Source organism: Pleurodeles waltl, chromosome 6 (assembly GCF_031143425.1).
Source record: "Pleurodeles waltl isolate 20211129_DDA chromosome 6, aPleWal1.hap1.20221129, whole genome shotgun sequence".
NCBI lineage: Eukaryota > Metazoa > Chordata > Amphibia > Caudata > Salamandridae > Pleurodeles > Pleurodeles waltl.
The window spans coordinates 221,111,196-221,138,939 of record NC_090445.1 but is presented as its reverse complement, the minus strand read 5'-3'; the positions used below and the strand labels follow the sequence as shown (position 1 = coordinate 221,138,939).

General features: G+C 44.2%; 1 protein-coding gene across 3 annotated transcripts in view; it reads right to left on the bottom strand.

Moving 5' to 3' along the window:
- ADAM11 (ADAM metallopeptidase domain 11) overlaps positions 1 to 27,744 on the bottom strand; it is a 375,674-nt gene that overhangs the window by 49,335 nt on the left and 298,595 nt on the right. For all 3 annotated transcript variants that reach the window (XM_069237932.1, XM_069237931.1, XM_069237933.1), the window contains exons 22-24: positions 23,304 to 23,423; positions 19,651 to 19,819; positions 18,517 to 18,631 (exon numbers count right to left, since the gene is read on the bottom strand). In XM_069237932.1, coding sequence (XP_069094033.1) covers positions 18,517 to 18,631; positions 19,651 to 19,819; positions 23,304 to 23,423 — 404 coding nt within the window. The remainder of the gene's footprint in view (positions 1 to 18,516; positions 18,632 to 19,650; positions 19,820 to 23,303; positions 23,424 to 27,744) is intronic.

The following is a 27,744-nucleotide window of genomic DNA, read 5'->3' as shown; positions in this document are numbered from 1 at the left end:
GCTGTATGTTTGCTGTTATATTTTGGAACGCTTGTACCCTTTGTGGACTTGGAGTGGCAATCGCTTTTTGTGTGTTGAGTGTTGCTCCCAAGTATTGTTGTATTTGGGATGGCTGCAGATGTGATTTCTGGTAATTTATAGAAAATCCTAATTTGTGTAGAGTTTCTATAACGTATTGCGTGTGAAGAAGACACTGTTGTTGAGTGCTGGTTTTTATTAGCCACTCGTCTAAGTATGGGAATACGTGCATGTTCTGTCTCCTTATGTGAACGGCTACTACTGCAAGGCATTTGTGAATACTCTTGGGGCTGCTGTTACCCTGAACTGTAACACTTTGAATTGATAGTGTATGCTGTCTATTACAAACCTTAAGTATTTTCTGTGGGAAGGATGAATGGGTATGTGAAAGTAGGCATCCTTGAGATCTAACGTTGACATGTAGTCCTCTTTTTTTAGTAAGGGAACCACGTCTTGAAGTGTTACCATGTGAAAGTGATCTGACTTGAAGAGATTCAGTGTTCTGAGGTCTAATATAGGTCTTAACGTTTTGTCCTTTTTTGGAATTAGGAAATATAGTGAGTAGACACCTGTTCCTTTCTGATGTTTGGGTACTAACTCTATTGCTTGTTTTTGTAATAATGCTTGGACCTCTAGTTGTAATAGGTCTAAGTGTTGTTTGGACATATTGTGTGCCCTTGGGGGCACATCTGGCGGGAAATTTATGAATTGTATGCAATAACCATGTTGGATAATGGCTAGGACCCATGCGTCCGTAGTTATGTGTGTCCAGTTTTGGTAATATGTGGTAAGTCCCCCCCCCACTGGTGTTGAGTGTTGGGGTTTTGTGACATTGAAGTCACTGTTTGGTTTGACTTGTCTTAGGTGTTTGGGATTTTCCCCTCCCTTTTGGGAATTGTCCACCTCTGTATGAGCCACGAAACCCTCCTCTCTGGTATTGTCCCTGATAGGTAGGTCTGGTTTGCGAGGTGGAAGGCTCTGGTGTTTGCATTCAAAACCCCCCTCTAAATTGTGGCTTTCTAAATGTGCCTCTGCTCTGTGGGGAGTAGACGGTGCCCATGGCTTTGGCCGTGTCTGTGTCCTTCTTTAATTTTTCAATTGCTGTGTCCACTTCCGGCCCAAACAATTGTTCCTGGTTAAAAGGCATGTTTAACACATCTTGCTGGATTTCTGTCTTGAATCCCGAGCTTCGTAACCATGGTTACCGCAGTGTTGACTGTTCGTGCTGCTGTGTCTGCCGAGTCCAATGCAGACTTTATTTGGTTGTTGGATATTGCTTTTCCTTCTTCCACAACTTGTTGGGCACGTTTTTGGTGTTCTTTGGGCAAGTGCTGCATAATGTGTTGCATCTTGTCCCAGTGTGTCCTGTCGTAGCGAGCCAGCAGGGCTTGTGAGTTTGCGATTCGCCATTGATTGGCTGCCTGTGCTGCCACACGTTTGCCCGCTGCATCAAACTTCCTACTCTCTTTGTCAGGCGGTGGTGCGTCTCCTGGCGATTGAGAGTTTGCCCTCTTTCTTGCTGCTCCTACAACCACCGAGTCTGGTGTAAGTTGCTGTGTTATAAACACAGGGTCCGTTGGGGGAGGCTTGTATTTTTTCTCCACCCTAGGCGTGATAGCCCTTCCTTTGACTGGGTCTTGGAAGACCTGTTTTGCGTGCATGAGCATGCCCAGGATTATTGGCAGACTCTGGTATGAAGTGTGGGTAGATGCCAAGGTGTTGAATAGGAAATCATCCTCTTTTGGCTCTGAATGCATTGCTACATTGTGAAACGTAGCTGCCCTTGATATTACCTGCATATATGCAGTACTGTCCTCTGGAGGTGACGGCCTTGTTGGGTAACAATCTGGGCTGTTGTCTGATACAGGAGCATCATATAAGTCCCATGCATCCGGACCATCCTGTGTCATCCCTGTATGAGTAGGTGATTGCATTGGAGGTGTTGTTACCGGGGACAGCTGTGGTGAGTGTAGTGGGGAAGGTTGTGGCGAAAACCTTGGTGGTGGGGTTTTATCTCTTGCCACCTTTGCCTTCGGCTGCATTTCTGACTCATGAAATGCCAGCTTTCTTTTGGTTTTAATTGGAGGAAGAGTTTGTATTTTTTCCAGTCTCTTTCTGGATACGCAACCTCCTTTGGGTATGGTCTGGTTCCCCCATACTTATTTTCTGCTCAAATCTGTGTTTATGCATTTGGCTGGAAAGTCCTTGCTCTTCTATGTAAGAGCTTCTTTTCGGCTCCGGAGCTGCTTTTTTCGGTACCGATACTTCCGATAAAGTCTTTTTCGGTTCCGACATTACTTTTCTCACCATGGGTGAGTCGAACTCTCGGTGCCGAGATCGTTCGGAGCCTGAATCTCTTCGGCAATTCCTTGGCCTTTTTTGGTGCCGGTGTGTGGTCACCTTCTTTTCGATGGGTTAAGCCATGGCCTGCTGGCGGTGGCATCCCCTTGGCCTTAACGATCTTTGTGTGAGTCTTGGACGGGGCAGTTTTACTCACTGTTTTCTGCATCGTCGTGGGTCGCTCACTTTCAGAATCGTCTGAGTCCATCCCCTGGATGGAAATTTTTTCCTCCTCCTCGACGTCGAGTTGTTCTCTCGGTGTCGACGCCATTTGTAGTCTTCTGGCTCTTCGATGATTTAGGGTCTTTTTTGATCGAAACTCCCGTCAGGCCTCACAAGTATCCTCCCTGTGTTCCGGTGATAGACACAGATTACAGACCAAGGCCCTCATTCTGACCCTGGCGGATACAATCCGCCAGGGCCAACGGGCGCGGGAGCACCGCCGACAGGCCGGCGGTGCCCCTAAGGGCATTCTGACCGCGGTGTTACAGGGAAAACTGGCGGTCTCCCGCCAGTTTCCCACTGCCCTGGGGAATCCTCCATGGTGGCGCAGCATGCTGCGCCGCCATGGGGATTCCGACCCCCTTCCCGCCGGCCTGGCTCTGGCGGTTCTTACCGCCAGAACCTGGCCGGCGGGAACGGGCGTCTGGGGGCCCCTGGGGGCCCCTGCAGTGCCCATGCCCATGGCATGGGCACTGCAGGGGCCCCCTAACAGGGCCCAACTAGGCTTTTCAGTGTCTGCGATGCAGACACTGAAAAGCGCGACGGGTGCTGCTGCACCCGTCGCACGCCTTCCACTCCGCCGGCTCGATTCCGAGCCGGCTTCCTTGTGGAAGGTGCTTTCCCGCTGGGCCGGCGGGCGATCTGAATCAGATCGCCCGCCGGCCCAGCGGGAAAGTCAGAATACCCCTCGCGGTCTATTGACCGCGGGGCGGTATTCAGGCGGCTTCCGACGGGCGGGCGGCAACCGCCGCCCGCCTAGGTCGGAATGACCACCCAAGTGTTCGTCTGTATAAGGATACTTCGAGTGGCACTTCGGACAGAAGCAGAAGGGGGTCCGGTCCATTAGCTTTGTTGATGGATGCGGTCGGGCCGACCAGGCCCGCTGAAAAGCGGAAGCCCCGAAGGGCCGCCGGAGCGCTTCTACTATCGGTGTTGATACGTTAACACTAAAACCGGTACCGAGCGCGAACAATACCGTCAAATTTTCAATATTTAGCTAACTTTCCCGATTCGAAATACGGAGCGAAGAGGAACACGTCCGAACCCGATGGCGGAAAGAAAACAATCTAAGGTGGAGTCGACGCCCATGCGCAATGGAGCCGAAAGGGAGGAGTCCCTCGATCTCGTGACTCGAAAAGACTTCTTCAAAGAAAAACAACTTTTAACACTCCGAACCCAACACTAGATGGCAGGATAATGCATAGCATGTGTATCTGCAGCTACACATGCCATCGAACATATGTATATACTTTTAGATTGGATGCACGTATTACTACTTTATTTATCTTATTACACTCACTTTTATCTATTTGTGTTGTCCTTGCATTTTTCCTGAGAGATACGGGGTGTATATGTTTTAGTACTGCAGCTGATTGTGTGTATGGTGTGCGTAGGTGTGTCACTCTCTTCCCCCCCCCTTGTGTGCTAGGTGGCTCTACTCACCGTGGTCATCTTTGCCGTCTTCGGTGTTCGTGGTGGAGCAGGACGTAGAACAGCATTGGGAATATCTGCAGTTCAGGCTCCATGGCAGCGTGGTTCTTCCCAGAGTTTCCACAGGTGAGTCGTTTCCCTTCTGTGCAGTGTTTACGCCAGGCTTTTGATGTCATTGGTACTGCGCCGGAAAAGGTGGCGGATTAATGTGTCATAATATGGTGGGCGGAACATTGACTTCCGCTTGGCTGTAGGTGGCTACCGCTGTGGTGCCTGTTGTTTCTGCCCTGGTGGTCGGTGTGGTAAAGTGTCTGTCTGTCCGAGCTCTTTCTGCCAAGGTCATAATTTGGGGGTATTTACCGCCAGCTTGTTGGCGGTATTATTGCCACTTTATCACCGACCGCCAGGGTTGTAATGAGGGCCTATATCTTTAGTTGTGACATTTCCCATCAATTTAAAAGTTCTACTACTGAACGTCCACCACAGACACTTAGGGGGTCATTATGACCCCGGTGGTCGGTGTTACAGGCTGGCGGTACTGCCAGGGAATTCCTTCCCTAGCACTGATAGGGGTCTCCCCCACCCCCTCCCCAGTGCCCTCCTCCACCCTCCCTCCCTTCCCATTCCGACACCCCCAACATACACACACCTACACGCACAGACATACACACGCATACACATACGCATACCTATATTCACCCACGCATGCATACATCTATGCACACACACATCCACACACTGACATACATACACGCACACGCGCATTCACACATCACTACATACATGCACACTCACATCCATTCATGCACATACGCATTCCAAACGCACCACACCCACATGCACGCACACAGAAACATACACACACAACACCCCCACACCCCCCTCCCCTGTCGGAGCACTCGACTTACTTGCTTGCAGGGGGTCCTCCGGCAGGAGACGGGACGTGCCGCTGCTGCCAGCAGCAGCGTCCACCAGCAGAGCACCGCCAGACTGTATCATGGATCATGATACGGTCGGCGGCGGTCTACTGGTGTGGTGCTGCAGCACCACATTACCGCAGACTGCCGCCATGACCATAGCCAGAATTCTGCCACCTTTATGGCGGAATTCCAGCTTTGGTCATAATATTGCGGACAGTAGGTAGCCACGGCAACGGTCTTGTGGGGCCGTGGCGCCATTTACCGCCTATGTCATAATGAAGGCCTTAGCTACCAATAAACCCATTCAGTGTGGATATTTAGACCATTGTGGGCACTTAAATTCTGAAGGGTCCTTTAAATTTATTTTACTAGCTGTGCATTCATGTTCTGGATTCCTATAGGTGTGGCCACATCGATCGGCTGAAGTCTGAACTGTTATTAAAGATCTGCAAGTCTTTGTGGGAACATATACAATGAATGAAGTGTTTGCAGTGAGAAACGCTACTTTCCAAGATAGAAATTGGAGGGAACAATTGTGTAGTGGTTCAAATGGAGGACCCATAAGTCTTGTGGGAACAATGTTAAGATTCCATGCAGGTGCTGGTGGAACCTGCAGTAAAATTATTCTTTTAAGACCTTGCAGAAAGGCTTTAATAACAGATGTCTGTTTTGAAGGTAGGTAACAACCACTGTAAACTGTAAGAGCATGAATGTGAATGCAAGGCCAGAGTGTTGTAGATTTAGTGGGTAACAAACAATGCTTTGCGTTGTTGCAGTAAATGGATACATACTGTTATGATGACTGTACTCTTCCATTCAGCTGCACAATATGCTTTAATAGTGGGTTTGCATGCTTCTTCAAGGGTCGCCACACAGTCAGTTGGAAGAGTGAAATAACCATACTCTGTGACCTCAGGAGCCCAATTGCTAGAATCAGTTCCTTGGGATTTGGGTGCCTGATTTGTCCATGGTTTTGAGTGAGAAGGTACGGGTAAAGGGGAAGCTTCTCGTGATGAACTACTGATAGTCCAAGAAAGGCTGTGAACCAGGGATGTCGGGACCATGTGGCAGCCACTGTGTGCAAGATGTTTGCCTGAACTTACGAACCAGAAAGGGAAGTAGAGGGAGATGCGGAAAAGCACAGGCATATATCCCTGACCAGTTCACCCATAGAGCATTGCCTTTGGATCGGGGGTGTGGGAACCTGGAAGCAAAGTTTGGGCATTTTGCATTGTCCGCTGTTGCAAACAGATCTATGTCTGGAAACCCCCGCTTTTGAAAGTAGGGTAGTAGGACTCATGGGTGGAGTTTCCCCTCATGGACTTGTTGCCGCATCCTGCTGAGAAGGTCAGCAAAATTGTTGTGTGTTCCCGGAAGATGTTCTGCTAACAGATGGATGTTGTAACAGAGAATCCAATGCCATTGTCTGCGATAGGCGGGATAACTGTAGAGAATGTGTCACTCCCTGCTTTAGTAAATAGTACATGGTTGTCTGTTCCGATAGACAACCCTGCTGATGAGGTGATGAGTGAATGCTTTTAACGCTGGGTGAACAGACAGAAGATCTAGGTAGTTGATGTGGATATTTGGCATTGCAGAGACCTTGGACTGTGAGATCCTGTAGATGAGCATCCCACCCAGTCTGTGATGTGTAGATTGTTAGTATGGTTTGGGGAACAGGGTCGAGGAAAGGCCACTCTTTCAACAGGTTGTTTTAATTCCACCACTGCAGAGATCAATGAGTGCAGCTATTAACACTATGGCACTCATTGCGACTTTGGCGGTCTTCTGCCCACCATATCACGGGTACTGCCGGATTTCCGCCACACTTTGGTTGGAAATCCAGCAGTAGTCGTGCTTGTGGGCGGCGGCGCTCTGGCGGTTCCACCACTGGCCCCGCCCTGCCAGTAGAACACCACCCGCCGTATTATGGGCCATAATACGGCTTGGCGGTGTCCTGCTGGCGGTGGAAGCGCTCCTTCCCGTTCCCTGCCGGACTACCTTCTCCCGGGAACAGGTAAGGTGATCGCCAGGGGAGGGGGGTGGGGGGGAGTTGTGTGTGTGAGTGTGTGGTGTCTGCATGTGTGCATGAATGTGTGTATGCAAGTTTGTATGAGTGTGAGTGAATGCGTGTATGAATGTTGTTGTGAATGCGTGTTTGTATGCTTGTGCGTATGCATGTTTGAATGGGTGTGAGCATGCATGCTTGAATAGGTGTATGAATATTGAAGGGAATGCGTTTATGAATGCTGATGTGAATGAGTGTATGAATGCTGAAGTGAATGCATGTGTGTATGTGTGTGAGTGAATGTATGTATGTAAGTGTAGGTGAATGGGTGTATGCGTGGTGCGAGTGAGAGAGAGGGGCGCTGTGTCTGGAGGGGGTGCTGTGGCTGAAGGGGGCAGGGGAGGGGGCGCTGTGTCTGAAGGGGTGAGGGTTGGGGGGTGCTGTGTCTGGAGAGGGTGTTGGAGATGGGGGAGGGGGTGTAGTGCTTGCTGGGGGTGGTGGGGGAGTCGTATACCGGTGACAGGGAAGAAATTCCGTGTCACCGGAGCCTTTCCGCCATGGTTTTTGTGGCGGTGCTACCGCCACTGAAACCATGGTGGAAAGGCGGCTCCTAATACGGCCGGCAGTCTTCTGTGGACCGCTGGGTCGGAGATGATGATCTCCGGCCCGGCAGTTCCGACCTCCATGGCGGTATGAGTGGAGATGTGGCGGGCTGGCAGAGGCCAACCCGCCACACTCGTAATGTGGGGGTCTGCGCCGCCGGCCTGTTGGCAGTGAGACTGTCACATTTACCCTGGCGGTCAAATGACTGCCAGGGTCAAAATGAGGGCCTATATCTTCCACCTGACCCTGTGACTGAGACAATTGTTGTGCAAGACATTCCTGCAACAGATGCATGCTTAGTCGCGCGTTCAGCACTATGGCGATGAACAAGGCCATCATACCCAGGAGTCTCATGACAGTTCTGACTGTGACTTGTAGATTGGCTTGTGAAGCACGGTATTGGCGTCTGAAAGTTGTGTATTCGTGCTACATTGGGACAGGCTAACCCCATCCCTGTGTTTACAGTATCCTCTAGATACTGTTGAGTCTGTAGAAGCTGAAGATGAGATTTTTGGAAATTGACGGTGAAGCCTAGTTGATTTAGTAAATCTATGGTAATCTGTGTGTGTTGGACACACAGTTGTAGAGTGCTGGCTTTGATGAGCAAGTCTAGATAAGGGGAAACATCAATGTTTTGTCTGCGCCAATTTGATGCTACCACTGTTAGGCATATTGTAAATACTCAAGATGCGGTAGTAACCCCGAATGGAAGGACTTTGAACTGGTTATGGTTGCCTGCTATCATAAATCTGAGGTATTTGCGATGTGCTGAGTGTATGGGAATGTGAAAATAGGCGCCCTTTAAATATAGTGCTGAGAGAAAACTGCCTTGTTGGAGGAGTGGGATTACTTCTTGGAAGGTGACCATATGGAAAGGCTCTAACAGGGTGTAATGATTTTTTGGTCATAGATCTAAGATTGGCCATAAGGATCCGTCCTTTTAAGGGATTAAGAAGTTTAGGGAGTACACTACTGACCCTTCATGTTGTAAAGGGATGGGTTCTGAAGCTCCTTTGACTAAAAGAGCCTGAACTTCCTGCTTGAGCAGTGTTAGGAGTTCCGGAGAGTGTCAGAGTGTGAGGTGGAATGTCCAACATCTACTGATCCGATGTTATGAATCACCAAGTGGGTAGGAACTTTTACAATCGTCCCTCCAAAGGTGTGGAATGATCAGGGGAAGGAGAAGGGAGTCACTGCTTTGTGGTGGGTGCAGCACCACGTAGGAAGCACCTTTGCCTCTACCCTTTGTATTGTTGCCCTTGTATGTGCCCCTGTAGTAGCCTCAGAGAGAGGACTGATGACTGTCCTCAGTGGTATGAAGATGAGGCATCTGAAGAGGTTGTTTTGGAGCTTGCCTTAAAGGAGGAGCGGCGTAAAGAGCATGGGGACTTGGTGTTTGTAGTGCACTCATGGACTTTGCAACCTCAGTATCTTTTTTCATTATCTCCAGAGCCTGGTCAAACTGAGGGCCAAAAAGGTGTTCCTTATCAAAGGGAACATTCAATGGACTCTGTTGTACTTCTGGCTTAAAGCCAGATATGCACAGCCAGGCATGGCGGTGATACAAAACACTGGTATTCATTCCCCCTGGCAGCAGTGTCCGCAGAGTCTAGGACGCATATAACTGAAGTATTGTAAATTAGCTGTCCCTCAGCTACAATATCCTGCCCTCTCTTTCTATGTTTCTCTGGGAGGTGTTGGAAGAGTTGTAACCGATTGGGCACGAACATATCTGGCTAATAATTCCATGGTATTAGCAGTACACTAGTGACTGGCAGACTGCGCTGCAACTCGTTTGCCAGAAGCACAAATAAGCTTACTTTCCTTATCCAGAGGTGGAGCTTCACTGTCAGCCTGGGAATTAGCCCATTTATGGCACTGGAGACAACCGAAGAGACAAGTGGAATTTTTCCTCTGATATACATAGGGTCAGAAGGTGAGGCCTTACATTTTTTAATGACATATAGAGGCGTGATGATGCGGGCTCGCACAGGATCTTGAAAAATATAATGCGTACGTCTCAACATACCACTGAGCATAGGGAGATATTGTGTTGGGGAAAGGGTTTCGAACAGAAAATGCTTCTCTATGGGTTATTTATGGAGTGATACCTAATGGTATGTTGCAGCTCTGCTCCTGACAGAAGGTGCTATCATCAGGAGTAGACGGCCTAGCAGGGACTACCTGGGGGTCAATGTCATAGGCTTACCAACGATCAGGGCTGTTGTGCATCAAATATATAATCTCCTGTTACATGCCCCAGTGAAAGAATTGACCCCTGAGGTGTGATGTCTAATGGATAACCCTGAGAATGAGGGAAGAGGGTGAAGATGGTGGATGTGGGAGAGGTGGTGCTCGGGGTGGAGGAGAAGATGGTGTAGGAAGAAGCAAGGGACCGGTAGCCTTGTCAGTCTTCTTCTTCTTGGTCGGCACTGTCAGATCAATGGCCTCTCCAAAAGAAAGTTGGTGCCTGGATGGAGGAGGCCCGGAAACCACCAGTCTTAGTGAGAATGCACCCAGTGTGAGACTGTTTATGAATTTGCCTCTGACGGGCATCAAGCTTCTCCTGCATCTTGTGAGAATTGGTTCAAATGAAGTAATCAAGTCAGATTTCGGTGCCAGTTTGTAAATCTCGTAGGGTCTTTTTGGACCAAAATGATTGGCAGGCCTCAGTCCTCAGTTCTTTGTGGTCTGGATACAAACAGAGGTTGCAGACCTGATGAAGGTTGGTTGGTGGGTACTTCGAAAGGGATATGAAGACAGGCCCAAAAGGACGAGGCCCAAAGAGCCTTTGTTCGAGTGCGTCAATTTGATGAGGAATGGTTTTCCAATCTCGAAACGCAAAGGTGGAGGCGCGTTCAATAACAATACTAATGGAGGTGGCGGTGGATCACAAATGGAAAGAGTCTGAAAATGGTTTCGACCCGGAGCTCAATGATACATGACCAGACCCAACGGCAGAAGAAAACAATCTAACAGTGAAGTTGATACCCATGCACATTACCACAAATAGGAGTCACTCTACCTCGTGACTCGAAAGACTTCTTTGAAGAAAAACAACTTTCACACTTCCGGACCCAACACTAGATGGCAGGAGTATGCAAAGCATGTGCATCTACAGCCAACATGAACATTTGGCTATCTTACAGGAACTACAAGACTTCCGAGACAAGCGCTCAAATTAACTAACCAAACATTCTATCACTGATGGAGTGAAGGAGCAACCAGCAACTCCGTGCTGGATTCCAAAGTTTGGAGATTATTATGCGAGAAGATAGCCAATTAAAAAAAACAGCATATCGAGGAGAAACTGGTGCTTCCTGTACCACACAATGGGGTATTAAACTCCAATGAAAAGTACTGTGGTTGCATACAAAAGATAGGCCAGCAAACAAGAAGCAGTACTCTTGCCTCCAAGGACGTATAGGATAGGATACATTTAAAATTTAGGCTTACCAGTTTCTTGTTCCCATATACACCACTTTGGGGAAACTGAATTTAAATGAGGCCTTAGCAGATCAGTGTTTGTTGCCTGGCAAAAAAGTGTGATGAATACAAAATTGAGATGTATTTACCAAGGAAGAAGGAAAGACTTGTGCAATTCCAAGGAGACCTCAGTCTGCCTCAATGAGAAAGATGCACGTATGGGTAGATAAGCTGTAACATGCCCATGTACAACATTCAAAAAGCTGCTCCATTATGTGTTAGACAACAGACACCATATTCTGAAAAATCTATATAATTCTACTAGAAAGTGAATAGCAAGAGAAAGGGATTTAACAAGGAGAGAGGAGGAACTGAGCTACCAATTCACTGACAGGCAATAGGAAATAATACACACTAATCATTTAAAAGGGATCACAAATGCCCAGTAACACTAAGTGGCAATCTTAAGATAGCACTGGGTGAGCTAAGGTCAGAGAATTGCTCGACAGGGTGCAGGCAGGTGGTCACTGTCAGAGCCCCTTTCAGAGGCCCAGAGGCAAGTAAGAATTACTGGGCCAACATGGGGTTGTGGCCTTTTACTCCTGCTGTCCCAGACCACAGTTACTATGGACCCTAATTAACTGGGCCAAGTACTACCACTTCAGCACTGGACTCTCAGTGGTAGTGCAGGTTGAGCAGACCATGGCTCTTCAGGGGCGATAGATGAAAGGAAAGCGAAGGCCCATAACTCAAAATACTCCGAGTGACTTGAAGAACAGCATTGTCCAGTCCAATACTTTCTGTTGGTAAGAAAGCAGTATTTATTTTACATGCAAACACAGCACACTAAATAAGTCACACAGAATGTCTCTTGCACCCTAATGTTGGTCTGGGTAGAGTTCCCACTGCTGGTTCCCCCTGCTTTCCACCCCCACACTGCCAGAACCTTGGAGATGACCCCACAGGTGCTGCCACGCTAGCAATGCAAATTAAAGTCTAGTGCTCGCTTTGAAGGTTTCAGCTATTCAGGTGCTAACCTGCCAAGCTCATGCACATCTCCCAAAGGGCCTATTCCCCTGCTCCAGTCTTATCCAACTGTGGCCTTCGGAAGAGTTTGGGAGCCAAGGCATGTCTTCTCACGACCCGGTCACAGCTCCTGGTGTAACAGGTTCTTCTTTTTTGTGACTCCTAGCGGTAAGTTAGTGGAGCAGCTACAATGTGCAAGACAGCTTCTGACCGTGCTTCAGAGTCCCTTTCCTAGTTAGAGGGTCTTCTCTGACACAGGTGACAGCTTCAACAGTCCTAGTAACCCTTTCCTAGCATACGGGGTCACTGGGTGACAGCCTCAACTAGATCAAATGCACCCAGCTACGGCCCCCACAGTCCTAGTGGCCGCCTCCTAGCATGCTGGTGCCCCACAGTCTCAGCTGCAATAGGCGACAGCCCCAACATTTTCATTGGCTAACGGCAAAGGCCCCAACAGTTTCATTGGTCCTTCCTCTGTCACACAGACATGGGTGAAGGCCCCAATGCTGTCTGCTGCACCAGGCAACGGTCCACAACCACAAGGTAGAAACAAGGGGGGTTACTGACTTTCGCCACAGAGCAGACAGCTCTCTAGCTACACCAGTTCTGACTGAACCAGGTGCCTCTCACACTGCTCACCTGAATCCATTAATCAGGATCCCAGCTCGGCCTTGCTCCCTGCAGTCTCTCTCCTACTCTTCACAGGGCACACTGGTCTTGGCAGGCAGGCAGAAGGCTAGTGCTCCAAGACAGGGCAAGTGTTCTTGACTTCCTGGGGGATGGCCCCTCACACAGCTGGGAGACTGACATACCTTGGTTTCCAGTCCTGGTTGCAGTAGCTCAAAGTCCTGGCAACCTTCTTTCTTCTCATGAACTGTGATGGTGAATGACATGTGGGACTCAGGCTCCCACCTTCATAGTCCAAATGCAGACACATTTGTGATTTAGTGTCTTGAAATTCGAGCTGTGGGTGTCCGCTCCTTTGAAGTGCTCTCTCTTCTGTCTGTCCTTTTTCTAAGGGACAGTCTGCCACAGCAGGAGTGGCTCCAATCTAACTAACCTACAACACAGGCCAAGACAGTAACCAGGGATTACACCTGGCTATCAGCTTCCGCGAAAATACGCCACAAAGGCAAAGGTTTAAGCCTTCCTCGCTATCAAAATTCCCTCATCCAAAGTGCCAACCATAATAGTCTCACCATCTCCTTGACAATGAGGCCAGACCCCAATGACCAGTAACTCTTCATGGAATCAAAGAAACCTTTGAGTTGCACATAGGATGCTCTGCTCCCCTTCCTGTAGTGTGCATGTTCCCACTCCAGCACTCAGAAATTCACACCTACTGTCTTGGGGTTGTAGTCCTTACCTCCACTGGCGTCTCCAAGCTTTTGGCTTTCAGGCCTCCATGTTATGTACCCTCCACAGATCTCAGCATACACACGCAAGTATCATGCGCCGCCCAGTGCTACACACAATACATGCATGCCAAGGGTGAGTTAGGTAAACAGCACAAAACTTTACACAACTGTGGTGGTAGGTAACACACCCGTGACACAGATAATAAGGCCTGTTCACACCAATGGTTCCTATGAAACATAAAAACGGTATTCTGTCATCATCGTGCTCATGTAACCTAACTCAAGGCAAGGACAGTGACCTCCTACCACTCTAAGGCTAGCACTTGGTGAGCCCCTCCCGGTCTAACAAGACCACATTACCATGAGCCAGATCTAGGTCATTGTGTACATATATGATCCATGTTTGCCCATTACCAAAAATCGGTAACAGGGATCCATGCAGCTGGGGCGCTGAGGTAAGGAGTGCATATCCGTCACCATGCAGGGGACATTTCCGTCCCAACAGTAACTACTTTACAGGTACAGGTTCATGAAGTCTGATTACTGGGCTAAATTTCTCTAAAATCCTAGGCTGGATGCCTGATGTAAAGTGGGACCCCAAGAAAGGCAAACTGCGCCTTGTGAAGTTATTTTTGTTGACAGCCAAGCAGGCCTTCTAGGCCACATAGGATATGTGGTGGTGATGGAAAAATAAATTCACCCAAGCCATACCTGGAACAGGAAGGGTAGTTAACTTTTATGGACGCAGTTTTTGGTTTATTATGTAATAGACTGCATGGAACTCACATGACCAAAGATATTGAGCATGTTACAAATCACACAATTTAGCTGATGTACTAATGCATGGCAGAAGAGTAAATGAAACAGGAAGGAACCATATCAGATATGTACATCTGCAGTGTGCTACATATGTATACATATGGTTGTTGTGGTTTTATTAATTATTCTTGTTATTCAACTTCATTGCATACCTGCTGAATTCCAATCTCAATGGAAACCTACTGAATGTAAAAAAAACAATGGAGTGAATACCATTTGATAGGGATGAGGATGTTTTCTTCCTAATGCTTCCTGGATCCCTGCCCTGAAATTGCCAATGTCTCAAAGAACTTGCACATCATCACTTCCACAGCACTGCAGGGAAAACGCCATTATGTGTAGAACCAGATAGTGTCCTCAAAGGACATCAGTCACCCTGCACTACCTCCAATTCGTACATACATTGAAATCATCTCTCTCCATGTCTCTCCTACTCAATCTAATTGCAAATTTACCTGTCCAGACTGAAGGTATTGAGGAATACAGGTTGCCAGGTTAAATGATAGATGGTTACAGTGCAGTATTTTGCTTTAGGCCTGTATGATAAGAAATAATCTCAATTCAGAAAATATATTTGTTTCCTTGATGGTCACATGCAATGATACAACCACTCAATAACTTCTCACACTTTCATTGTACCATTTGAAACTCGTCATATGTAAATCTGAGGACGCTATGCCTGTCAATTCCTGCTATTACGGACTTGAGACAGAAACATATCTGAAATATGTCCCATTCCAAAAACACCAAATTTTCCAGTGTTGTTTGTCATCCTAGAAATAACACAGTTTTATGTGATTGCCTCTTTGGAGCTTAGGCATATACTTTGCAATTTGGTTTTGTTGTAGCAGAGAAACCTTTTTAAATAGGTTACACAATGTTACTGTTTGGACACTGGGGGAGAATGTTAGGAAGGCACAGTCGTGAACCACATTGCATATTCATTATTTGCATTATTTAATACTCACTTGTCTTTTAGTATTTTTTTGCCACTCTCCCTACACTTTGGCAATGCCAACTCCCAACTGCAGGTAGTATTAAAGAGGCTAAAGTAATTTATTGGTTGTGACTGGCGAATTTCATTAAAAGCTGAAGACTGCTCTTACCTCTTGGTTGTCTCTTTTTTTGGTACTAAAGTTTATGCTGATGCTGCCAGACAGAAGATCAAACAAGCTTGCAGTAAGAACACTATCTGAAAGGTTGAGAACTGTCTTTTCTAGACATTACTCCTTCAAAGTGTCAATCACTGTTTTAATTTGGTAAATTTAATCGCTTTTTTGAGGTGTCTCAGAATTGAAAAGACTCGGATGTTATCTTGATGAGTGTGACATCAAGCTTTCATGCTAGTATACAGTAGCCAGCAGGACAGACGTTTCACTGCCATACAAATAACCTGATTGGATGCACAGTGGACCCTACCAATAATTTCATAGAACCCATTACACTTATCCGTAAGGATAGCCTCATGAATCATTGAATTGACTGCCAGAGTTTTATCATATCTCCCTGGAGAAATCGCAAACAGCCACCCTATGAAGCATATGTGCCACATTTCTCTACCTTACTATCCGGCTCCTTGCCTTACCTGATGGTGTTCCAAAGGATATTGCTTCTGCACTCCTGCAACTATGACAGAACCAGCAAGTGGGTCAGATCCTGGCCGGGAAGTTTTTTATTTTTTCTAAAATTTCAGCAGAAAGACCAGTGTGTGGCTTTCAGACAGACACAAAATACAAAAAAACATAAGGGTCTTTTTCAGACTCAATTCCCACAGGATGGGCACCTAACAATAGATGAAAACATAACCAATCACTGTATAGAATTTGTTTTCTTCAGCAACAATGCACATGGATGTGTCCTTCAAAAAGTATAACATTTCCTCAGAAAAAGATCAGAAGGGCAGAGAGGCGTGTCAAGAGTTCAGGAATTCTATTCTTACTCCACAGCTCTAAGCATGGGTTTTCTGGTGTTCTACTGAGAATGTCATGTGACTATTCCCGCTGCCTCTTATGCCTGTTATCTTTGGTTCTATATTACACAGAGGCCTACACAGGGGGAACAAAGGCCCTTTGCAAAATGAAACTTTTTTCTCTGCTTGGTCCAAGCTCTTTCCCTACACCCCTAACAAATCTGGGGGCGATCTGTTCCTCACCCCCTCCTTGAAAGTGAGTTACTCAAGCCATAGAACACTTCCAGAGTAGAAAACCATCTGATAGGAGTCTGTGAATGTCCACACAATTTACATGTTTCTTGGTTTTCCCAAACTTCTGAGGCAGGCCACGCCTTGGAAAGTCCACATGTCTTGAGTGGGATTTACAGCTGCAAATTAATGCACCTATGGCAGAGAAATTTGCATTAGTATGTGTATTTACATCAACCGGGAATCCCTTATTTTAATTCCTGGGAGATGTAAGTAAGGTGTTTTTGTCCATAAACGTATGTTTACAAACAAAAACTTCTTTGTGAATAGGCCCTAGGGTCTACAGTTTTCCTCCTTTAAGAATGTGATATATACACCCATTTTCACTATTTCGAGATATAAAATTTAATTATTTTCACAGGTATTAAACGTTTAGAAAATAATTTCAAAGTTCAACTGGCTGTATAAGAAAGAAAAGAAGCATGCCTTTAGATAGGATTTTTAAATGAGTTTTTTTTTTTGAAGGTCATTCCATATAGGCTGTGGGAGACATTTACATAAATGATGATCCTATGATGAAGGAGATTTTGCTGTAAAGGTGTGTTCTTTAGTATATATTTAAATGAATAAATTCATGTCAAAAACTAAAGCCTATGTTTTAACAATAGGTCCTGATTCATTGATGTTAAGGGGATTAAACTGCTCTCAAGACATCAATGCTGGAGAAAGAATGTGTGATTTTTGCTTCCTTTCATTCACTCTTCAGTAACACAGCACATCGCTATATACAGCCTAATACATCCTACAAAACTATTACACAGGCGAGCACATATCTTTATAATTCAAGGTATCCCTAATAGATTGGATAAAGCACCCCCTGCTGTACATTATAAGCATATTGTAATTGATCCAGTAGTTCTGTGATGTTTTAAGGTTATGGAACCCCGAGGAGACGTGCAATATCCTTATAGTGTATGGTAGGGAGTACTTTGTTCCTTTTGAAACATGTAACGCCGTCACCCTTCCCATACTTGGTGTACTGAAAGAAATAAGATGTTTACAAACATCAAGAATAAAGGTACTCTTCAGTGAAATATCAAATATACAAAAAAGTCGTTAGAAAATGGTTGCAAAAAATGTATTACGATTACTTTAATACAAGTCAGATTAAAAAACACTGTAGCACAGAATGTGTACAACATGCAGAAAGAGTCTATCAAATTGTGCAAAAAACACAAACATGTCATAACTATCTCCTTTCTACTTAACACTTCATCCAGACAAACAGAGCAGAACTAGGAAAGGCCAGGTTTCATATTCGTTTTATGAACTGCATCTTTAATTATGCTTTGTGTCTTGCCCCCCCCGTCTCCCTGGCTGTTGGCTCTAGCAGTAGGTGTTGTGACATCAGAACTGAACTGTAATGTAATCATTTATTACATTTTGAGAAGCTACTTCATTTCTTTACTACGGGCGACCAGACGCATCACAAATACCCTGTAATAAGGAAAATAGAGGCGAGCTTTCATACAAGGATTGACGGCTACCATGTGTTATATATGCATACAACACGCTTTGCACAGCTTAGTAAAGTGGTGGGATCCATAACAAACTAACAACATATTTACCAGGCAGAAGCTATCATAAGTATCTATGCATGGCCCATCAAACTAATCCTCGAACTATCTACCGATCAGTTCAGCAGGTTAATACCTACCCTACCTATTCCTACGTAGGGGCAATTTGATGTCCAAAAATGCAGTACACCTTTTTTAAAGACACAAGCAGCAAACCTGCCCTGCAGATATACAGCTGCGGGTAGGTGCAGATTTACTGCTTTTGGAATTCAGAAATATATGCAGGAAAACTAAGCCAGGTGCAGATTTCAAGGCGTACTTCTGGGAATGTCATGTGATTATTCCTATGGGCTCCTAGGGCCTTTGTTCCAAGTTCTCTATAGTGGAGAATTGAAGTCCCCTAAATAAACACTTTTTTCTACATAGAGAAAACTCTTCCATTACACCTCCAGCAAATGTGGGGGTGATTCCCCAATCTAGAAGAGGAGTTAAGCCAGTCCTTTACAGAAGTAAATTTATATTTCAAAGGTGTAAAGCAGTCGGAAAGGAGGTTGAGACTGCCATGCAATCATCCAGCGCACTAACTAAGCATTGCACAGTTTGATAACGAAAAACAGAGAATACAAACCCTTGTATTTCTCAATCTCTCTAGGGGGTTTCGGGGCTGGAAGTGGGTCGTACACACTGCAGTCTTTTCCCGTCCAGTCAGAATAGCAGATACACTTTCCTTCATTGCTGCAAAACTATTGGAGAGAAAGGTTGAGGAGTGGGTTGAAGAACAGCAATAGGAGAAGGTAGGGCAGAATCATCAAGTTCAAGAATATCTGTTTTTTGTGTGTTTCATAATCAAATATATTACCACTTCAATCATTTCCAAACCTCCTGCAACCAGTTGTCTCAACACACAGATGTGCCATGATTGCAATATAATCAGATGCTTACCATGCATCTACTGTGAACGTTAGTCTGCTCATCTACTATCCCCTGCATTCAAGTGTAATGTCAGCTGCTTTCTCCCTTCCCTATACTGATGAATGCCACCTTACATGATCTTAAAATGACTTTGCAAAAGGAGGTGACCTCTGCCTAATCTCTGAGAGGGCATGCACCGGGGAACACACACACACACGTTTCCATAAATCTCAAATTCTAAAGTTCTAAAGAAGAAAGACATTGGGAGTTGCGTAAAATAATCAGAGGGCCATTTAGACATCATTGTGAAATTTGATAGTGCTGATCAGATCTACGCTGTGCAGTACTTCCCAGTTTAGATATTTGTGTGTTTTATAAGGGCATAACTTATGGTGAAGGTGCAACTTCGTGTTTCATAATTTTGTATCTTTATAATTATCTCCAACCTATTGGAAGACAGTTTTACCATCAGCAAATATAGTTTTACCACATCACTGACATGGTAAAATTATACAAGCACTTTTACAGCAACATTCACAATTCACAATCAGCAAAGTCAAATGTGCAGAAATCAGTTGTATTCACATTTTATCATAAGCTGTATTGTTTAAATGTGCTAATTAATGTTGTATCACAAATACAGCGATTGCCAAATTTGCTTTATTCAATTAAGTGACTGCAGCCAGGGCTGAATATGTGCCCCTATTGTGGGCATCATACAGATCTGAAGTGGTTGCCTTCTACAAATGCCAGCCACAAAAGCTCTCAATAACGAAGTAGCCAACATGTTTATTCCCAAGCCTCGTCCTCACTCACAATCCTCTATGTACCTCTTCACAAGAGCACTCACCCCATTTCCATAGCAAGTGCGTCCGTCCCAGCTCCCTGGACACGAACTGAAGTTAAAGGCCGCAAGGGGTAGACATTTGTGGTCGAAACACATCATGTTGGGGCCGCAGGGAGTGCCGTCTTCCACATAACCCAGATTAGAACCGTCCACCATCATCACTTGGCCACCCCTTAAGATATCAAAAAAGAAGGAAGAAAAGGAAATAGGAAGGAAATAGGGATAACGATGAATAGGGTAAGTGCTTTGATGGAAGATAATAGTGTTGGGAAGGAAGAAGAGGCATACAAGAATTGGAGAAGAGAAATGGGAAAAGTGGTGAGAAGTAGAGAAACCAGATAAATGAGGATGGGGGACAAGACAGACATTGCAGAAAAAGAAAGAGAAGAAGGGGTGAAATTGATCAGTGAAGAAAGGAAGAACACTACTGTCACTTTAGTGACCCTTCGGAACAAAAACAATACATTCATTACAATATTGTTAGCCATTGCATTCCATCATTCAGAATTAATTGGGAACTGAATGTGCATCGCAAACAGGATTAGAAATGTTCTCTACAATCCCATTTTAGAGACTCCATTTGCATGAAGTCTCCCGAGAGAGCTTGTGAGCCCTGCCCCTTAACCGTGTGTTCTTAACTAGTTCCCACTTGTGTTTTCTCACTTGTAGTATTACAGCAGGGCACACGGTGTGAGTGGTTGTTTGAGGCCAGGGACAGCAAGGATTAAAAGGACCAGGGTCAGCGTGCATGTACTTCTTCCTTACTCTGTCTTTCTGCAATCCCTCCTATCACGGACTGGGTGTCTCTGAAACCACCTTGCTAGCACTGCGGGTGACCACAGAAGTGCTTAATCATTTGCTCTACAGCCAGAACTCATTTACACAGTGGAAAAACTAAGCCCAAAGAAGAATCTGTAATTGTGTCTGAAGCCTCAGTGATGGCACTACTAATGGACATTCGTAGATTGCGGATAGCTTTGCAAATCCGAAGATTGTCGTGACAACTCTGCAGATTGTGCTTTCAACAGAACCCTGTAGCTAAGGAACATGTGTTTTCCCATAGAAGTATGTGAACAACTACACTTCAGAGAATTTTGGTAAACATGTAAGAATGTTTAGGCCAAAAGAAAAGCATCTGTCCTGATAATGGTAAACTAAGATGGCAAAATTAAAAACCTGGCAATCTGCATTCCAATTTCAAATTGGAAGTATGCACCCTAGAGTTCCACATACAACATTTATTACTATATCTGTTTATTACTTGAAATGTGAACTAAACATTTGAGGATTCCATAAAAAAAGAGTTCATGTCATGCAGATATAGAAACACCTATGCCTTAGGTTTCTTGAACAAAACAACACAATAGGACCTTGGAGGGAGACTGCTGATCTCAGTAGGGAACTTTGCTACGATTCTACAAACATATCTCAAAGTGGTACCTAAAATGCTAGATAATACCTTAGTACTTACTCATTTTCTGGAACCAGTTTGATAGTAGCCACAAAAAACTATTCATTTTAAATTCCATCCAGAATCTCCAGATGATTTTTGTAATTTTGGAGGCACGAATGAGGTAGTGAAGGAAAAATTAAAGAATCAACGCATGACCTGGATTCAGCATCTAACTATTTTCCGTTGCAAGCACCCAATGAATCTCTCCATTCCACGGAAACAGTAAATTCCTATGAATGTTTTCGAAGTTTCTTGCATTCTTGAGGAGAAGTTACCTTGCCATTTTAGTCTCCATTTGTAGTTGTAGAAGATGGGAGTAACTCATAAATAAACAGGTTTTGAAAGAAATGTGTTCATTCACACATCAGATTGTTTTCCAATCTCCGGGAAAGTTGGAATTAATCCTGCTTTTGAGGCTTTTTCGTAAAAAAATTCTTAGGGATTTCAGCGTCAAAAATCCATTATTGCACAGTTGCAAGATCTCAATCTTATGAGGAAGCGCATAACCAAGTAGGTCTTTCTCATGTCTATATTTGTTTGTAGCTCCTGTCAAGTTCCTTCCTTTCCCTCCGACAGCCAAATGAGGCATTGCTTTGCTACATCCAGTGGCAGATATTTACCATATTTTTGTAGTTCATCCCAATTCTGCAAACTGTAAAAATCATCTTCTTTATAAGACAAACGGAAACTAAAGTTGACATTGTGGGGACATCTAGACATCTACAGCAAACGTTGAAGAGGAAACTGAAGAACATATGTTTCATAGTACACATTGAAAATTAAAGGCCAGGGGTTCTAATTTGTTGGGAGTCTTATTTCTCTTGCTATAGTGCTAAAAATCTGAGAGGACCCACAGGTGAAAACATGTAGCACCTGATCAGCTTTTTGGCACTCCAGTAAATTAAATTAGTCTTCAGAGTCAGAAATGTCGATAGGCTCTGCTACTGGAGGCAACCTCTGGTACTGGAAAAGAGAGACACCGAGTTTTATGGTGGTCAGCACCCGGTGACAAACTACTGTCCTGTACTGGTACGGGGATGAATGCTGATTTGCTCTTTTTCTGCATTATTTTATGGTTGTGGAATTAAGAATGGAATTTTAAAGCAATATGTTGGATGCCAGTTTGATAACAGAACCTTGCTCAACATCCTTAATGAGCTAGTATAGCACAGGAGCCAGGAGGGAGACCATTTAATCTACCAACTGGTCTTTTGATCTCTTTGGGGGAGGGGGGATTTTACATTTTACTCCTATTCTATAGAAGCAATTCCTAAGCAGTTGCAAAAGAAACAGGCTAGGACAATATAGACCAGGATACGTCAATAGAAGTTACTTGCATTCTCTTATCTTCACAGTTCGATTTTACCTTATTTAGATTTAGTACTCTGGATATTTACAACAGTGGAACACATATAAATGCAGTGGATATGGGCGACAGAATGCTGAGTAAAACCGCAAATGTGTTTGATGGGCGATGTAGTGGAAAGTGGTCACTTTTACAGTCCTTGGAAGAAAGGTGAAAAACGATCAGTGGGGCAGTGGCAATTGGTCTGTCATAAAAGAGCACTCAGGAGCACAGTAGGGATGTACCATTAATAAGCACTCAGGGATGCATCTCAATTGACCATGAAAACGCATACAGGAGTGAATTGTGGGAGCAAGCCATAGGCAAGACCCCTGAGACAAGCAGTGAGAAATCCCAAACTATTTTATTAGTTTTTGTAAAATACTGGATTATGTAAAACACTGGTAAAACCTGGCAGGTGCTTGTTGAACAAAGGGTGGAAGAAAGAACCCTCAAGGCGAGCACCAAAACATAATCATGAACGAGATCCTTGGTTGGTGGTGGAACAGGACCATGGAAGAGTTACTTTTGTGTGCATAAAAAAATGAGCACTGACCAGCAACATGTAAAAGCCCACGGCTGGAAATGGCCAATGAAAGAGCAATTGGGAAGGATTCCCTTGGGAGAGATGCATAAGATGGAGTCGAGAAGTGTATAAAGGGAACAGGAAAAACCACAAATGAAGGTGCAGGAGTGCTGTGTATATCAGTCTTGGAAGGGTAAGGGCTGCAGGAGAGGTTAGTTAGAAGTTGGTGCTCCTAGACTGATTACTGAATGTGTGTCTTAGAATGTTAAGGAGGGGGGTCAATCTAAGGAGCAACGAGACAGGTCAGAAAAACGTGTATATGGACACTGTACCTGCAGTCGACGTATTTGCTTTGGTAGTACAGGGTTGTGCTGGTAATTTCACCGTTTAGGTCTCCGATCCTAGGTGAACCACTGATGTTGGAGCATAGTAGGTATCCGCATAGCACATCTCTGAACCAGACCAGGAAAAAGAGGAACCACCAGTTAAAAGCATACAACAGAAAATGTGAAGATCAGCCAATTAATGATGCACCCACCATGCGCCCTCTACCATCACACTATTTCAACAGAATTTGTACGGACAGACAACATAAACTACCTTTGATTATTACACTTTGATAAAAGTCGTGGTACGGAGATGGTGCACCCCAAAACACCTAGTTTTAACAATACCACAATGAAGCCTTCAAGGCATGCTGGAGCAACAAAGCACCTACCAATTTCCTATGCTAGCAGCAGCTGCAGAACGATGGGGTATCAACATAACATCCCCTAACATCGCATTATAACACTACGTGCAAAAGATTTGGTGTAAACAAATCACTCATTACCACCACACTGCTCGTGAGCACTGGCAAAGGTACATTACATTAACAAAGCATTCAAGGTCCTTTTACTACAATATCATCACTTGTGGGGAAAAATAGCATTACTAAAGCACCCACTTCCATCACGTTGTGCAAACAGCACCTGTATGTACTGTGCATGCTGTATTACCAAACCAATCACTAACCGTTTATTACCAAAACAACACATGTTTAACAAAACCCCTGCAACTGGTGTATTAAGCCAATAACACCTGCAAGAATAAGATGTACCAATCAATCACACAATAAAGGCACATCCCATCACCACTGCTCAAAAGGCTTTGTGAGGATCACTAAACATATGTAAGGGACCCACTGAACTAGATCACAGGTTCTTTTTTTAAATTCCCAATGAACATGTAGCAGATAATGAAAATGTTTCCTAACTGGCACTGAACGTCTTTATGTTATTTTTATTGCTACTATAAATGCACTCAGTATCATAAACATGACTTTCAAATCCTTAAAAAGCATGGTTTGCCACTGTTTGTTGTATTCTGTACTAGGTTCTTGGTTCGCAAGAAATTGAATACAATTATGTATTCCTTATTGGTAACAGCATTAAATGGAATAATATCTCCTAGTGTTCACTGGAGATGGTCATGATGGCAGCTGCCACTAAACCTAAAGCCTGCTCAAAGCGAGAGCATTCAGCAGGGACACACTTGTTCAGAGGTGTGACTGCTTGAGTATACTTTTAGCTTTCAGCTGCTGGCTCTCAAAGCATGACTTAAGAAGTCTCTGAGCATATATATTTTTTCAGGTAAAACTTTAACTAAGATGTGCTGTTAGATTTATGTATTTTAGGGCTTTGTTAAGTGCTGCCAACCAAATTGGAACACAGGTGTAGTTTTGGGAACGCGTGGGATAGTTTGATGTAATATTTCCAAATAAATGCATTTTTGGATTGGTAGTTGCGTGTGCTGGACCTGCATAGGGCCTACTATGTCTGCGTTGGTGTTTCTCCTGATTTCATAAAAAGAGGCTTTTCATATTTTAAAACAGTTCTTTTTAATTCTTCATGTACGAAAACGTAATAGTGATTAAGCGCGGTTTTGCTACTCATGTAACAAAAATGGAACGTAATGGTTTTGCCTTAAAAGCAGCCACAGTATTCAAATTAAAATGAGAAGATTTTGTATTTTGTTCATTTCTTAAAATGTACAAGAAGTTATAATAATGTGCAGCTTGTGCCATGCTTGGATTGGTGCAAATATCATTTGCTTCAGTCCCTATAATTCAAGTAGCCATAAGACTTTAACATCATTTGCCCTGTTCATTGTATTTGATCAGAAATGTGAAGATGTAGAATGACCGACTTACAAAAAAAAGTTTTAAATCTGCCACCATAGACATACTCTTATGAATGGGTACTCTTTGCAACCCACCAACTGTTAAAGCAAATTACGGTGGATCCACTCACTCCACAGTCATTGCATCGATTTTACTACTGCATAATTACACAAAGGCGTGATATGCAATTATGCAGTAGTAAATGTTATGCATCCTCTGGTAGATACTTGACAGGCAAACATTTGCTTTTGTGAATTGGGCCTACAATGTCAATATGAGATGTATGAATACTCTATTTTATTGGTGGACGTTGACGTGGTACAGCAGGACAAAAGAACATACATTTCCTGATATTGGCATGCTTCCTATTGCAGAGCTACACTGGGACTTAAAAGCACCCCTGCTATATGTTTTAATCCCAGTTCCTTACTGCACAGAGTGAGTGAACCAGGAGAGTCACACCGACTCCAGGAAGGTTTGGGTTATCTCATCAATCACAAAAACAGTGATGGGAGGAATGCTTACAAATATTCTAACCACTGCCAATCCCTCAGGATAGCATTACAACCCGTTTGTTTGCCCACTCTAGACAAAGGGTCATTTTAAGCACATCAGTACTGACCCTGCTCCTTATTGGAACATTCCCCCCAGAATTGTCAGGCAAACCCGCTCCAGAAGGGAACACAAACAATTGCAGACCAGTTTAGGCCTTGCTAGGCCTCGTTAGTAAGGTATAAGTAGGCTGTCCTGTTTTCAGTGTTTATTTTTTGTGTGGGTTTCAGTGGTGTTTTATCAGTATTTTCCAACCATTTTGAAATCAGTGCTTGTCAGTGTTTATTCAGCCCTTTAACCCTCAAAACAGACAAGACTGTGTTTTTCCATTGTTCACAAAACATGTTTTTTTGTAGTGGTTGTCATATTTAATTTAAAGGAGAAACACTAACATCTTGATACCCTCTTTCACATATCGTTACCTCTCCCACTTACTCTGTCAGGACTCTGCCTGGTTAACAGGACTATTAATGGATTAAAAATGTATAATACTATAGTCAAATGTTTTAGGAAACACATTTCTGTACATAGTTGTGGGTTATTGGCCTACTTCTTACTGAGTATTATGACACTATGAGGTGGTCAATTGTGCCAACAGCATAGTACCTTGTGAAACCTTTAAAATTTGGAATTACATCACATTAATTTGTAGCCCTGCACTCTAAGGCACCAGAAACGTGATGCTGGTAAGCACACTTACCACTGCTTTGCTGCACTCTTTGCCTGACTAAATTAAGGAAGTGCTAACAGTTGTGAGGGCATTTATAAGTGCCAAGTGTCCCCATGGCACATGTCATATTTAGAGTCGGTCCGGACCTTTTATCAGACATCACATAGTTTTCTGGGATTTGGAATTTTGGTACTAACATTGTAATTATGGGCTCAAAACTCCCAGCAGTAAGGTGCAGGTGAGTGAAAAGCTAGAATTAGTTGACGGTACCACAGAACACTGGGACACATTGCAGTATGAAGTTTGTTGGTATGAGGAAAGGCTTGTGTCACGTTTTCACCACTATCCCTTGTCCATGATGACAGCACTTTTTTTTACAGGAACCTGTCACTACATCTTGCACTAATTGTTTAAAGCGTGGCGTGCTTGGCAGGTGACCTGCTAACCGAATTGTTGGAATAGGGACAGACATGTGAAAGGGTTTTACCCATTCTTGTCTGTGGGTAAATGTGATAGTACATATTGACTTACTTACTTACTGCTACCTTGTATAATAAAGTTACACTGTATTAGTCCCTTTAAGGAATAAAATAAAATTACTCATTCTCGCTCCCCTTCCTTTCTTTGAATGGCATTTTAGTTTGTGGTTGTGCTGGTGTGTAATAGAGTTTGTAGGTTTATACTGGTGAGGGCTGTTTACTTTTTCAGTGTGATTGCACAATTTTCCAAAAATACTTAACAGATAAAAATTCATGAGCCCAATTAAAAAAAAATCAGAAATCTGCACTATAAGCTTCTGGCCTTTTCTGGGTGTGGAATCCCTTGGTCATTTCACTCCTTGACCCTTCTGACCACCACTTTGTGAGCTGGGAAATTTGAGTTTTACACCCGTCGAATCTCACTAAGCTACACCCCAGGATTGGTTGTCTCAAACAGCTCAAAGAGATGGAGCAAAAAGGGTGAGCTGGAAAGTTCCAGAGACTGTAAAATGCCCCAATTCTGCCTTCCGTTATGATGTAGAGTAATAGTCCAGCTAAAATGTTCACAGTGCTTGTAGACATCAAGAGCCCATTTGAAAATGGCAGGTTGACCTTCAATGTCTAACTAGCAAGACTAAGATTAAGCTGTGATATGATGGTTCTGGAACAGCAAGATTATCAGAGTGTTTCAAACATAAAATTATTAGCGAAGCGATTTTAGATATCAAAACTGTACAATCACCTCAATGCTCGACACTATTCATTCTGCCATCTAGGATCCTCCTAATGTACTAACATCAATGCATTTAAGCAAAGATAGTACCCTTCCTGGTTTGGTTCACGTTACGCAGCATACAAAGTACTTGTATTCATTGAAATTAGGTTCATGAATATAGTGAGGTTTTAGGGAC